At 36.2% G+C, this 15,076-nt stretch overlaps 3 protein-coding genes across 3 annotated transcripts; 2 read left to right on the top strand and 1 right to left on the bottom strand.

The window, feature by feature from the left end:
• The first annotated feature begins 341 nt into the window (after positions 1 to 341).
• Positions 342 to 2,846, top strand: LOC123690394 (piggyBac transposable element-derived protein 4-like). The gene is made up of 3 exons (XM_045633853.1): positions 342 to 346; positions 939 to 1,018; positions 1,613 to 2,846. The coding sequence occupies exons 1-3, from the start codon at positions 342 to 344 to the stop codon at positions 2,164 to 2,166; spliced, it is 639 nt and encodes a 212-aa protein (XP_045489809.1). The 3' UTR covers positions 2,167 to 2,846.
• A 2,234-nt stretch (positions 2,847 to 5,080) lies between these two features.
• LOC123690393 lies at positions 5,081 to 9,039 on the top strand. Its single transcript, XM_045633852.1, has 3 exons — positions 5,081 to 5,139; positions 6,611 to 6,804; positions 8,557 to 9,039. The coding sequence occupies exons 1-3, from the start codon at positions 5,081 to 5,083 to the stop codon at positions 8,937 to 8,939; spliced, it is 636 nt and encodes a 211-aa protein (XP_045489808.1). The 3' UTR covers positions 8,940 to 9,039.
• Positions 7,201 to 8,467, bottom strand: LOC111001541. The gene has a single exon (XM_022271471.2). The coding sequence runs from the start codon at positions 8,121 to 8,123 to the stop codon at positions 7,359 to 7,361; it is 765 nt and encodes a 254-aa protein (XP_022127163.2). The 5' UTR covers positions 8,124 to 8,467; the 3' UTR covers positions 7,201 to 7,358.
• Positions 9,040 to 15,076: the final 6,037 nt, after the last annotated feature.

Here is a 15,076-nt window from a genome sequence, read left to right as displayed (position 1 = left end):
TCAGACAAGGATCTTCAGAAAATAACGAAAGGAGAAATGTGACTTTGTTCTCGCACGGTATTTTATCCAGCTCCGTTTTTCATATTATTATCATTACGCTTTATTATTGTTACCATTATTTTTTTACATTTACACATTATTGTTACCAGACCTCTCTATTGTTCGCTCTGGGTTGACCGATTTGTAACAAGTATATACATTTTAGCTCACCGAGTCAAATTGATAATTGTGAATACCATGGGGATGGTGGGCCCACCCATGCTGGAAGCGGTAGTCGTGGCCGTGGCAGTCGTGGAAACCGCGGGGGACGTGGAAACAGTGGAGAAACGGTGTATGAAACTATGAGGTGAGCTTTTACTTTAACTTATTGGTTTTTTTTCTCTTGATTCCCTAAAATATTTAGATTTTTTTTATTTCATCAGTGACCTAGATCTAGTTCGCGCTCAGCGACAAGTCACTAATGGACGTGTTGCGGCATTGTCAGGGGAAGCTCGTAAGGAGCTTCTGAGCCGCAAGCGTGAGAAACAATTGACACGAGTGCTTTTGCCTGACGCGCCACCCAGGAAGCGTCGCGTACAGTTAGTGTTTTTACTATATTACTTACTAGCTGACCTGGCAAACGTCGTCTTGCCAAACTACTACCTTTAACTCAGCGCCATCTGTTAGAATTGTATCAAATAATAAACAAATGTTAATGTTATCGTAATTTTAGTAAGGATGCCTATTTTTTTGAAAATGAAATATAGCCTATGTCACTCAGGAATGATGTAGCTTTCCAACAGTGAAAGAATTTTTCAAATCTGCCAAGTAGTTTCGGAGCCTATTCAATTCATACAAACAAACAAACAAAAAATCAAACCTTTCCTCTTTATAATATTAGTATAGACTATTAAATATTCGTTGAATATTTCGATAAACTTTATTTTTATTTGTTACAGAAGACCATCGCCGGATTGTGAGTCGTGCGAATTTATAGACAGCGAATCTGGTGACGATTCTAATAGAATTGTTATTTTAGGTAAGGAATATTTTATATTTAAATATAGTTTATTATGTAATCCATATTAATTGAAAGTACGTAATTGACATAGAAATATCTGTTTTAGAAAATAGGCAAGTGGCACCACCCATGCAGGATAACAATGGTGACGTCAAACAAAGACAAAGAGAGACTTTTACTGGGACTGGAGGACCGACTTTTACTATTTCAGACACGACAAGTGTCGTCGATATTTTTTATAAGATGATTGACAATGAATTTATTGACAAACTTTGTACAGAGACCAATCGATACGCCGACCAAAAAATTAAATCATTAAAAGAAGCAAACAAGTTTCTTACAACTTCGCGGCTTTATCGTTGGTCGCCGACTGATAGGGACGAAATGATCACCTTTCTGGCACTTATAGTATTACAAGGCCTATTCCCTCAACCGGAGGAGGAATCCTACTTCGCGTTCAATGGTTTCGGCACTATGCCATATTTCCGTAAAATCATGACCTACAACAGGTATCTTTTACTTAAATCAATACTCCATTTTGTGGACAATGAGACAGTAAAAGAACCGACTAGACTCTTTAAAATTCAGCCGATAATTGACTATTTTAACGAGAAATTTTCCACTTTATACTATCCTTCACAATCATTGACGAATCCCTTCTGAAGTGGCATGGGAGACTAGGTTTTGCTCAGAAGATTTTGTCGAAGGCTGCACAAGTAGGTGTAAAAACTTACGAGTTGTGCGAGTCTTCCAGTGGCTATCTCTGGAAGTTTTTTGTATATGTTGGAAAAGAAAAGAAAAAAACTACTAATGATATCAGACCTGATGAGACCATCCAACCATCGGCATCGAATGAAAATGACAATGACCGTCCCAACAACATTGACGATACAAACGACAAAACTGACGACGCTGAAATGACTGACCAAACATCGACTGGAAATATAAATAACCGTCCCAGTAATGCTACATCAAAAATTGTATACGACTTGGTAGAGCTATTACTTCATCGTGGACATACATTAGTAGACAATTTTTACAATTGCCCATTATTAGCACGATGTTTAAAACGACAAAATACTGACTGCTGCGGAACCCTAAGACTGAATCGAGAATTCGTACCCGATTCATTAAAGACTAACGAAAACGGAACTTCGACAAGGTGAAGTAGTGGCTAGCTACTGTTCCGATTTGTCGATATGTGTATGACGAGATGCTAACATAGTTAGCTTGATCTCGACATACCATTACCTCCAAATCGGATCTCGACAAAAACACAATCGACTGATATTTAAGCCAAGTATTGTCCTAGACTACAATAAATCCATGGGAGCCGTGGACAGGAAAGATCAATTCCTGTCTGCTCAGCCCTTAGAACGTACCAAAAACAAAATTTGGTACAAAAAACTTTTCCGGCGCATGTTAAATGCTGCCTTATTTAACAGCTTCATCATTTTTAGATCGGGAAATCCCAAGATTTCCCATAGGCAGTTTAGGACAATTTTGGCGAACGACTTATTAAAAATACACCGACATATTGACCTGACTACGGAACCCCGACTTATAGTATCTCGAGCCGGACCGACACAAACGACGCGACCAACAACGACCAATAGACCTCAAGTTGAACATCGACACTTCCCTGTTAGAAATGGCCACAAAAAAGCTCGATGTTGGATGTGCGCCCAGCGAAAAGCCCCTGCCCGAACTATATGGAAGTGTCTGGAGTGCAATATCAACCTTTACATTGAAGGTTGCTTCATGGAGTACCATATATAAAAAAAATGGCGATTAAAAAGAGTGGCGGAGAGTTTATTGCCAGTTCTTCTCTTCAGTTCTACGCCCTTGATTTGAGAACTGGCTGTAAATGTAAAATTAGAATCATTTAATGTATATTTCTTTTTTTCGTTCACGTTAACTGATGAATAAATGAATTTTGATTGATTGATTTTTAAAATTTTTATTTTACTGTTTTAATTATTTTATAATTTACAATTTCGATTTAAATATTTTATTATTAAAAATGGCTCATTCAAATTTACGATAGTGTTGTTCTGTTATTCACTTAAAAGAAACAATTGAAACAAACCGAACATACCTTAAATTTTAGTTAGTTAAAAAACTACAAGGTGTATGGGAGACCTTAGATGGGCGGCCATCTTGGCATAAAAAGTCATAGCGACTCAAGAGGCTATGGTAAGATTACGAGAAGTGGTTGTTTTGTTTTGATTTATTAGCCTACTCAATGTTGATTAAATATAAACATCTTGACTTTATTTGAAAGGGTAATTAGTCTAGTTTTTTGTAAAAAAAAATTGTTGTTATTATAAAGAAATCATTTATATTTTTCACGTATGGCCTATATCTATAAATAAATAATCTATAAAATATAAGCATTTTTGCTCAGACTCAAACGTTTAATCCCCTTTTTAAGTACTAGTTTATTAACATTATTTAATTATTAAAACAAGTATTTTAATCTAAATACTTTAAGCTATTCTGTAGTATTTTTTTCATAGTTGTAGTTATTATATTTCAACAGATATAATGGTTTTTGTTGGGATGTATAGGGCGCGATGCGCGCGGGTCTAGGCCGCGCGAGTAGATGTACAGGTGAGATGTAAACAGTCGTGCGGCCCGTACAATATAAAAAAAAAAACGGGGGCACGGCGCCCCCCGCGGTTGCATTTGTTACTATTTCTAATGAATCCGGTATGGATTCTGACTGTTCTTTGGCCTCTAAAAGGAAGCTGAAGCGCAGTCACAGGCAAAATTTACACAAAATGTGCAAACATTGCAACAAAAGAAAACGTAAAAGTACTTCAGAACATTCTAAACCCTCAGACAGGCCTTCTTGTCAATGTACAGATGAATTTGCTGAGACGACTGTGCCACCACTAACCAACAATTTGCCTCCATAACACTTCAATGCCTGTTCTTTCCACCGGTATTTCTTCTAAAACCACCACACAAATTGGTTGGGCTAGTTACGATGCCAATGACCACGGCCCGTTTGTGGTAAATGTGCATAAAATACAGTCTGCTGAAAAGACAGGCGTACTTTTATTAAAATACTAATTGTAAGGGGCGACATGCGCCATCAATTAGCATTGAACTTGACCAGCGAAAGTACGTGTATATATGCAATACAAATTTAAAAAGAAGTCAAGAGAGTTTCATTTACCGGCCCAGTCATTCCCTAATGAATTTTTTTTATAGAACAGGGGGCAAACGGGCAGGAGGCTCACCTGATGTTAAGTGATACCGCCGCCCATGGACACTCTCAATGCCAGAGGGCTCGCGAGTGCGTTATTGTAAGTCCTATGTCGAATTGGTTCGGAAATACTTCAGAATGAACAAGCCGCGTATTTCTAATAAAATTTTATTTTAAATTAAATTGTCTTTTTCAAGACAGAGTACTTATAGAAGAGAATAATGTCTTTAGTGAGTGGTGGTGATGAAGACAGGTCTACAAAGTCACATGTAGATGAAGAAGAGGCAAGAAGAGGCGATAGTGTACTTCAGTATAGGAAATAATAATGGTTCCGACAAATAAATAAATCTCCAGCTATCTCTGTCCGACTTTTATTCTAATTTACCAGCGTTATAATAATATACCGACAAAAAAATTCAAAGCATACCGAATAAAATACCTAAATTTTGCTGACACCTATGAACACAATCAAATTACATTTCTACTTAAAAATATATTAAACTTCGAATAACAAAACTAAACTTCTGAATAAAATACTGAACCTCCGACGAGATTACTGGGTTACTGACAACAGAGGTCATGTCAAAATAATCATTCTTTTACGAATTTTATGAGTTATTTAATTTTCTAGTGTTGGTTACCAAATATATTTTTTAACTCTCAACATTGATGAAAATACCGAAACTGGTCGGACCGCGCGAACGGCGTTTGGGTCGCGTTCGGGTGTTTTCGCGTACGTTCGGCGTGACGTCGGAAGTTTCGAGCGCAGTGCGCTTGCAACGACAGCTCGCCGCGTGTTTCGTTTGTTTGTTTACATAAATAATTATAATATTTGTATTTGTAGTTGAAACTAAGGACACTGAAGTATGGATGAGGTACCTGTGTACCGTTCTGACTCTGATGAGGAAGAAGTGGGAGCTGAACCGTCAGTACCGGCGAAGAAGAGCCGTCATATTAAAAGTTGGGTGTTAATCAAACGGTGCAGTGAACAAGAAGCAGAAGAATTTGTGAATGATGAAAAGACTTGGTCAAGAAATTATACGCGGGATAGTGAAGAAGGCCAAAAACGGTTCTATCGTTGTAATAAAGTAAAATCCAAAGGGCCACAGTGTGATTGTGCCTTGTATTTATTGTTTGTGAACGATTGCGAAGATGTTCTTATTTTTAAGACTACTTCAGAGCACAACCATGACCAGATTGGTACGCGAAGTGATTACGGAATTTCGGAAAATGTTAAAAGAGAATATAAGAGAGAATAAGCTGTTTGATTTACGTCTAAAGCCAAAAGCTATATTAGAGGCTCTGAACAAGATTGAAGGGATAAAGGTCCCTTCTAAAAGGCAACTTAATAACTACTTATATGACAGAAGGCGCGAAAAGTATGGAAGAGCTACAATTTACTTAGGTGAACTTGAAAAGTGGATTTTCGATCGAACAACTATTCCCGATGATGAAAATGAAGTTTTTGTGTTTAGCTATTACGTGCTAGAAGATAAAGTACCAACTTTTCGTCTTGCATTGTCAACAAAAAAATTACTCAACATTGTTTGTTCCACTGACGTACTTCACATAGACGCCACCTACAAACTCATATGGCAAGGGTTCCCTGTTTTAGTTCTTGGTACCACTGACAAGAACCGCAAGTTTCATCCGCTTTGCCTTGGTATCTCCACAAATGAACGTCAAGAAGATTTCCAAATGATTTTTGGTGGCCTCAAAGAAAAGGCACTAAGTTTATTTGATCACATATTGGAACCTAGAGTTTTAGTTTGTGACGCTGCTCAGGCTATAATAAATGCTTTCATAGAAGTTTTTGGTAATGCACCTGTTGTTCGTATGTGCTGGGCTCACGCGAAGAAAAATATGCAACAGAAAGTTCAGAAAACCGTCCAAAAAACAAAACAGAAAGAAATCATACAGGACATAGACACGCTACATAATGCTACTAGCCCAGTCATATTAGGTAAGAAAAGGGGTCAACCTCGGAATGAAAGATAATAAGCTGCAAATTGGTATGAACCTTTGTTTTGTCATTCTAAATGTTGTCTCAAAAGTCACAATCGTTATCGTGTCCGCGTCTCAAGATATTCAAGGTCAAAGGTCACAAAAATCGGTTTTTCGCGAATATCTGGCTTCCTATCGGTTAAATGAGATTTGCATTTATTATAAAAGTTGTAGGCTATAAAATTCCCTACAACTTTTGTTTAAACTTTTTTTTCATACGACCAACCGTTTTGAAGGTAGAGCGCGAAGTGCACATCGTACAGACATAAACCTGTACAACTGTCAACACTTCCACCAACAAGTGTAGCAGCTCATCAACACATAAAACGTGTCTACTACCAGATTCAAACGTGGTTAGAGGTGAAACCCCTAATATGACTGGGCTATACATCATATGAAGTATTTAATGCTGCGTCACAAGCATTTGTTGAGAAATGGCAGACTCAAACCGAGTTTGTTAACTACTTCCAAGAAGAATGGTTAAAAAAGCATCCGAATTGGTTTTTAGGTGCAGCGCCATGTTCACCTGTCACAAATGATGCGTTAGAAGCTTTTAATCGGAATATTAAAGACCACAACACCTTACGTGAACGTTTTCCGCTTTCACATTTCTTGGCCATTGCGACTGAGATGGTTGGTCAATGGTCTATAAATAAAATAAAATAAATAAATAAAATAAAATAGCCTTTATTGCTGAACTTATTTTTACAGTAATTTTTCTTACAAATACGTTTATAACTTTTAACAGTTTCTTTTCTTTTCATAAATCAGGTATCGGTAAACGGTCGTTTCTACATTTCAGCTTGTCTTTCGACATAGGCCTCCTCTAAAGATTTCCACTCTGTTCTATTTTTCGCTATGCGCGTCCATATTGGGCCCGCCACTTTTTTGATCCCACTTTAACTCTTCTATTGCCAGCTCTAGTTCTTGGAGTTTTTCAGGTGTTCTAAGAGATCGACAGTTAGTTGCTATGTGGATGTCATTTACTTTGTTTTTCATGTTAATGTTATTTTTTTCCTTTAGAGGGTCGTGGTCATTTTTCCCCACGATGACCAGTCGGCTTGGGGAAGTATTTTGTTTTGTTATTTTATGTTGGTTCATGTTGAGCTGTTTATTTTTCCGTTTACCGACAGTTAATTGTTATTCTTTGTTAGTTGTTGTCTTAGCGGGAAGAGACGAAAGAGAATTAGCTCTAATCCTCATTACGTCGAAAGCATTTGGTCTATTGTTAATCGGCGGCATTAGAGTTTGTTGTTTCCTTGGTTGAGCATTGTTTTGTGGGGATGATGATGTTTCTCTTTTGCGCTTTTCCTTATTTATGTTAGTATTTTTTCCTTTTACTACTAGTTTGTCAAATTTCAGGTACGCGATATTTCCCTTTTCTCTCTCCTCTTTTAGCTGCGCCTGCAACGTTTTCCTTTTCTCTATTACTTCCTTTGTGTAGTCTTCTGTAACATATACATTTTTGAAGTTTTTCTTCTTTCCCATAACTTCATTCTTCTTCCATTCGCTCGTAAAGGAAATCAGAATTGGTCTTGGTTTTCCAGAAGACTTTCCCTTTCCTAGACGATATATTTTGTTTATCTCATGTTCTTGTAATTGTATGTCAAGGTCAGTTTTGAAAATATGTATTGTATTTTGTATTAATTCTTGTGTAGACCTTTCGCCTTCATTTACTCCAAACATTATCAAATTGTTTTGCTTCTTTCCTCTTTTTAAACTTTCTACTTCCTTTTCGAGATTTTCTACTTTTATTTTTAAGTTTCTATTTTCTGTTATAATAGGTTGAAGTTTTTCGTCTAATCTCTCCATTATATTATTTGTTATCGAATCTTTCAATTCTATTGTTTGGTTCAAGATTTCATTCTTCATTTTATCAAACAATAGTTGAAACTGATCCTCCATTCTTGTAAACTAAATCTGCGTGTTATGGAACGTAATTAGTGGTAGTTTTTATTTACTTGCTCTGGCAACACTAGTTAGCTGTTACTGTGACAAGTGTCAATGTCATTGATCTTTTGTCTATGCTCAATATGATTGGTGGATTTCTAACCTCTAATTATCACTTTTTGGAGATACTTTTGTTGAAATTCAAGAACTTACGTGATATTGTGTGAAATCGGTAGTTCCACTACACGGACGACACTTCAATTTGTGTTTTGTGACGTCGCAGTCTCAAGAACAGTGTACGAAATTATTTTTTAGCACTCAATAATACGGAGCTACACAATTACGATGCTTACAGTATGACAGCCCCCATACGAGACCTTACTTCATAGGATCAATGGTCTATACAAAGCTGCAAAGAATCTTTACCTGAAGAACCTACTATTGAGCTAAAGGATTGGACTGATGGTTATTGCTGGGCAAAAAAAGATTTTATCATCCAACACAGCATACACAGAATACTTGATCCCAAGTAGCCAAGTAGGAGACGTAAATTACGGCGAACAGTGGTTAAACTTCGATGATTACAAGAGGAAACATTTTGCTTTCTGGAAAGTCAAGGTCCCAAAAAATGGAACTGAAAATGTAAATTGGAAAAAAGGATCCTGCACTTGCCCGCAGTTTTATAAAAAATACATTTGTAAACACCTTCTTGGGCTCGCTATCAGATTGAAACTCGCGACTCCGCCTTTGGAAGCGAAAGCATTACCTATAGGACAAAAAAGAAAACGGGGTCGTCCTACTAAATCCAGACCTGCTCTTATAATTCAATGAATTCTTATAACGCGAAATATTATTAAGATTAGGTACTACTTACCTACCTCTTTATTTTAGGTCATAAGAAGAAATGATGACATTTTCTACTACTGATTAAAGAATATTTTAAATATAATAAACTGAATTTTATTTTATTCTTTGCTCCCTGTACCTGTAGTAACTAGAATTCATGATTATAGTAAGTACATTTTTGTATTTTTAATAACTTTCTGGACAAGCGCCAACAATAGAAATTTAAGTATAACATTGTAGTAAAAATAGCACAGAGTTTATGAAAAATTAAATGTAATTGATGAATTTCTAGTTGGCAAGTAAAGGTAATAATTACAAAGCATTGTTATCAGTAGAACATAATTTTATATGGTAAAAAAGTATTACAGCAATTAACAGTCATAAGATTTTTTCTAAGATTTAAGTATATCATTCGGTCGTTTCGTCATTTTTAGTCGGACAGAAGTAGTCGGAGATTTAGTATTTCGGGCAGTAAATATTATATTTTTAGTAAGGACATTTTTAAATTTATTATCGGAGCTTTTATTACTACCCCTTCAGTATTCTTTAAAATCGAACGATAAGTATAAACCTTATTCTAAACCCGATTATCATTGTACGTGCATATAAAAATGCCTTGAGCAGTCTCCTGAGGTCTTAAATTTTAAAAGAATCTTAGTCTATAAACATAATCACATAAATATAATCAAGTACAGCTATTGGCAGGTATACACATCTGTCAATGTTCACAACCAAGTAAATTCGGAGAAACATCATTCCCTTACGCTTTTCAATAATGGATAGTAACATAACTACAATTCAGGAATTGGACAGCGCTGAAATTGGTAAGTCTGTAACCTTAGACGTTGAACACTTACCTACTTACCTGCAACAATATAACAATAAATTGTAACTTAATAACTTCACTGTACGATCGGAGGACTTTAGCCGGTGTTACCTTCTTACATAAATTGCTAAATAATTAAATGCAGAGCAGTGACCTCTTACAGGGTATTAAAATTGTAGACCCATGCTCGTTCCCTAGGTCTAAAATCACCAATATTTTCAAAGTTCCTTCTGCCAAAACCAACCTAGGAGTTCAGGCACCTCTCGTTCGAATTCTTCGCAACTTTAACGGATTGAACACAGCTTATCCGGAGCTGGATTTATTCGGTAGTGGGCTGATCGGTTTTGGAGAAAGCATTGTTGGGTGCCTTTCTCAAACTTCTCTACTTTAAGTACCAACATTCTTGGTAATTTTATTTTATTGTGTATTTGTCTTATCTTGTTTATGTTTTTAATTGTATTTTTTTAATTCCTATTTTTAGCAAAACAGTACAAATTAGATAGAAGATTTTGTAATATGTTTGATGCTGTAGACTTAATAAATAAATAAAAAATTGACAGTAACTAACTTGTCGGCGCATCCGCTAACATCAGACATCAGGTTGACTTTTAGCTGTCAAAGTCAGCCTAGCGAAGCGTCATTGTGGATGGTTGTGAGAGCGGCCATGTTGACACACTATTGTTCGAGACGGCGCCCGCGCACATCGCTTGTGACGAATCGCTTTGAATCTTAGTGATAGTTTAATCTAGTGTTATAATTAAGTTGAAGACGTGTTGCCTAGACTGTACAATGCTCATTTGACTGGGTATTTCGATTATTGAGCCCCGTGCTGATTATACAACTGTAATTGTAACAAGAACACCTACCTACCCACATACACAAGATGAGTTTTGATGAAGGCCATCCTGCCCCTTCATCAGAAGTGGGATCGGATTAAGCTAGAATTGAGCAAGAAACACCAAAATCGGATGCAGAAAAATTGCTGAATAACATGTGAATGAAAAACACTTTTTAACGGATTATAGTTATGTATTATTGTATTTAAACGCTTTGACCAACCGAAAGTACTTGCGAAAGAAAAAAGATTCTTTCCAAGATTGGTACGCGAAGCCATTGAAATCAAAAAACACGCCAATTTCAATAGAGAGGACGGCCTAAAATTATCAAACACCTGGGATCCAATAATATCCAAATTAAAATCTCAAAATAAACAATCCGCGAAAATGGAGGACACCGTGAGCAATTTCTGCAAAAACCCTACATCTTTTAGTCGATACCAACTCCGGGGAAATAAATACAGATAACACAACATTTTCTGCAGCTGTAATACTTTTTGACATTTAACACCTTTGTCTTCAGTCACCGTGACCCCGCACGCTGTAAAGCACGCGAAACGTCTTAAATTTAAAATTATGTACAAATAATTATAAGTTTAAATACAATAATACATAACTATAATCCGTTAAAAAGTGTTTTTCTTTAAATGTGTAAAAGTTATGTTAATAAAAGACAATACTAACATGTGAATGCTTTTATCTCATGTTCTCGCAGCCCAGCCAACGCCAACTGTGAGTACTAATCAGGCAACATAATTCTTACCATTTAATCCGAGTTAGTACGAGACTGACTTGCCACTGTGCTTTTGTTATATGAGACGAAATAATATGTCGTCCAAGTCAGAGTCATTTATGTTGACTGACTTGTTCTGGATGTTTTGGAGATTATGGTAAGACGAAATATGTCGTCCAAGTCAGAGTCATTTAAGTTGACTGACCTGTTCTGGATGTTTTGGAGATTATGTTAGCCTACATGCTGTCTAGTGACTAGGCTGTGTCATCCGGCTTAATTGTAGAGAGACACCCGCCTTAAGTCTTAAGCATAATAGAGCATGGTGATAATTAAAACTAGTCATCAGTCAGGATGCCGAACGGACTATGTACGATTGCAACTCATTGTTTCAGAAAATCGCCCGAGGACGGTCGAATGTCAGTCCGGCCGTGTCGGCGCATCCGCTAACATCAGACATCAGGTTGACTTTTAGCTGTCAAAGTCAGCCTAGCGAAGCGTCATTGTGGATGGTTGTGAGAGCGGCCATCTTGACACACTATTGTTCGAGACGGCGCCCGCACACCGCGCTTGTGACGAATCGCTTTGAATCTTAGTGATAGTTTAATCTAGTGTTATAATTAAGTTGAAGACGTGTTGCCTAGACTGTACATTGCTCATTTGACTGGGTATTTCGATTATCGAGCCTCGTGCTGATTATACAACTGTAATTCAGGTCTCCTGTTACAGAGACCAGTCTTTCACATACACTTTCAAATGTTATCGTCTTAGTTTTAATCATTGTAACCTTGTATGTATATGTGAGAGAAGAAATAAAGAATATTATTATTAAAAAAAAATTGTAACAAGAACACCTACCTACCCACATACATCACACAAGATGAGTTTTGATGAAGGCCATCCTGCCCCTTCAAACTAACAACATAAGAAGCATTTATAGCAATCTTGACGATTTGTGGCAAGATTATCTCAAATAGAAGTTGATATTTTGATCCTGACTGTGCAGACTTAACTCTAACAAACCGATACCAGAGTTATATACTTATTCTTCATATCTTACGACTAGAACAATAAATCAAAATGACTTCGTCACTTCCCCAGGTAAATGAAATAAATCTTAGGCACGCTTCCGCTCTACAAATAAGCATTTCTAAAACATTTAATAAATTAGAGCCGTTAAGACCAGTTTTGGACAGAACGGTGCACGCTTGGCTAAAAATAACATCATTATCGGCTTATTTAGGGTGGAAAAGGGTTAAGATACAACTGCTGCATTCTCAAAAGTTATTACCGAACATCTTAGTGTCTCTGTTGAGGATCTTCTTCTCTTCACCGGAGAGCGACCTATTTGGCGAGCGTATGGCGGTGGTGTATTTGAGGGTATACTCTATACCTCTGATTTGAGGGTATACTTGGAGAGTATAAGGGGTTAGAATAAACTGTGTTTTATGTTATTTTAATTAATTTTGTATTGTATATATTATAGTCTATTTTATTGTGAGTTTAGCCATGTATGTAATTAATAAATAAATAAAATCTTCAAATAAGTTGTTGCCATCGTTTAGGTCAGGCTAAGAAAGGTACTCCTAGGCCTATATTGGTGAAACTCCGTGATGTTCACTTGACAGATAGCATATGGTAGTAACACTCAACTGAAGGGTACGGGTTTAACTATATCTGAATTCCTTAATAAAGTCAGGTATGATACCTTTATGGAGGCAAGAAGGTTATTTGGTGTCTCTAAGTGCTGGACTAGGAATGGCACCATTCACACTACTGATGGCACCAGTACCGTGTAAATTCTTTGGCCGAGTTAAAAGATATCCCTCTTCTGTAACTACTGTTACACAAACCAGTCTCTGAACCACTGTCTCTAGGGACAACAAACGTCCCAATAGGTCAATAGTTTCAGTTTTCATGTCAATTTACCTACATAATTCGCAAATGTGTCGGGTTTTATCGAACTATGACATCCATTATCAAGATATTGATGTTTTCCACCTCAAAAAGAGAGATGTCAAGAAGTACTTGAAGAAGCGGGAAGACTCTGTATTTGTTTAAGTAGTAGTTTTAAATTCTTAGTATTAATTGTTGTTTTTAAATGTTAAATTTTAGTTTACTTAGTTTTTTTTAATGTATCTTTATCTATTAAAGCCACGTATTCATTACTAAATATTTGTTAATAATTTGAATTCGTGTATGCGGTGATATTAGTTGTTTCTACTACGTATTTGCGTGTTGTTCCCACGAGTATATAAGTGCGTGCTCCTATTTCACCATGCCTCCTGCTGATAGAGGACAAATCTTTGTTTTTAATTTATTTTTTTATTTTTTATTACTCAATATGTCATATGGAACATGGTGTAGTGGTTGCAGCTCCTTACAAACATTGTGTAAAAAAAACTTGGTGATTAAAAAGAGTGGCGGAGAGTTTATTGCCAGTTCTTCTCTTCCGTTCTACGCCCTTGATTTGAGAATTGGCAGAAAATGTAAAATTAAATGCATTTAATATTTCTTTTTTTTGACGTTCATAAGTGTACATTGTTACCTACATGAATAAATAAATTTTGATTTGATTTGATTTAATAAACACTGTTTATAAACAGTTCATAAACATAGGTGATGAACCATTGTTTATGATACGTGTTGCCGTGCTTGTTTATGATGCGTGCAAAAGTCAACGGGTGTGGACGTGTTTTGCGCGAGTTTATAAAGATGGAGATTGGTCCAACAACCAAATTTCGAAGCTCATAGAGCTTTATCAGCAACGTAGTATTCTTTGGGACGCCCCAAATAAAGACTATAAAGATAAATTTAAAAAAAATGATGCTTGGACCGACATTGCTGCAGAATTGCATATATCGCAAAAAGAAGTGGAAACAAAGATGCATATTCTACGCTCACAATTTAGTCGTGAAAAGAAAAAAATTAAAACATCAAAAAGGACTGGAAGCGATTCCGAGGAAGAGATTAAAAGCAAATGGCAGTGGTTTGAATCGCTGTAATTTTGATTGTGTGGTGCAACAACGTCTGGAACATCAGATACACCACCTTTTCTTCTATTTTTTTCGATTAATGCTCTTGTGAATTATTATGTAAGCAGCAGAGAGCATCACTACCTCCTCGGGCGACATCCAGTGAACAACTGACAAGTGTGGACGGCCAAGTTTCAGAAACATGTATTTATTGTTAACTTATTTAACGCTAGTCATAAACAGTTTATCAACAAATGTTTACTAATGAATACGTGGCTTTAATGCACTTGCTTATTTTCTATTTTATATACATAAATTGTTTATCTATGTAATCTGTTTTGCCTTTCTGTATTGTCTTAGTGTTTTGTATTATAATATGTATAAGTATAAGCTGTTAGATTACTTATAATTAAATAAATATTTTGATGAAGATTTTTCTCCATCTGAAAAATCGTCAACAAGAATAGAATATTACTTTTCGACATAATTGTTATCCAACATGCATACTTTGAACGACAGACTTATAGGTTTCGTTTAAGATAACAACTATTATTAGAAAATTGCGCATTTTTTCAAGAAAAAAACAAAACATCAACAACAACTTTGTGTGTGACAAAATTTACAAGGGTCACTAGACATGAGTGACCGAAAGGGTCCTAGAAAAACCTATTTTTCGCCATTACAAAACCCTAAAATGGTACAAACAGTAACAAGTAGAACTGAGTCTGAGGCCGTTGGAAATGCATAAGCATTCA

This window comes from Pieris rapae, chromosome 24, assembly GCF_905147795.1.
Source record: "Pieris rapae chromosome 24, ilPieRapa1.1, whole genome shotgun sequence".
NCBI lineage: Eukaryota > Metazoa > Arthropoda > Insecta > Lepidoptera > Pieridae > Pieris > Pieris rapae.
Note: the sequence above shows the minus strand (reverse complement) of the source record. Positions and strands in the feature narration are given on the sequence as shown.

What these genes read in the sequence shown, in the direction of transcription:
- LOC111001541 (XM_022271471.2), bottom strand. Translation starts at nt 8,123, where the DNA reads ATGGAGGATCAGTTTCAACTATTGTTTGATAAAATGAAGAATGAAATC.
- LOC123690393 (XM_045633852.1), top strand. Translation starts at nt 5,081, where the DNA reads ATGGATGAGGTACCTGTGTACCGTTCTGACTCTGATGAGGAAGAAGTG. An exon ending in GAAGAAGTGGGAGCTGAACC is followed by an intron (nt 5,140 to 6,610) that starts GTCAGTACCGGC and finishes GGGCTATACATC; the next exon opens with ATATGAAGTATTTAATGCTG. An exon ending in TAAAGACCACAACACCTTAC is followed by an intron (nt 6,805 to 8,556) that starts GTGAACGTTTTC and finishes TACTATTGAGCT; the next exon opens with AAAGGATTGGACTGATGGTT.
- LOC123690394 (XM_045633853.1), top strand. An exon ending in TAATAGAATTGTTATTTTAG is followed by an intron (nt 1,019 to 1,612) that starts GTAAGGAATATT and finishes TATTTTAACGAG; the next exon opens with AAATTTTCCACTTTATACTA.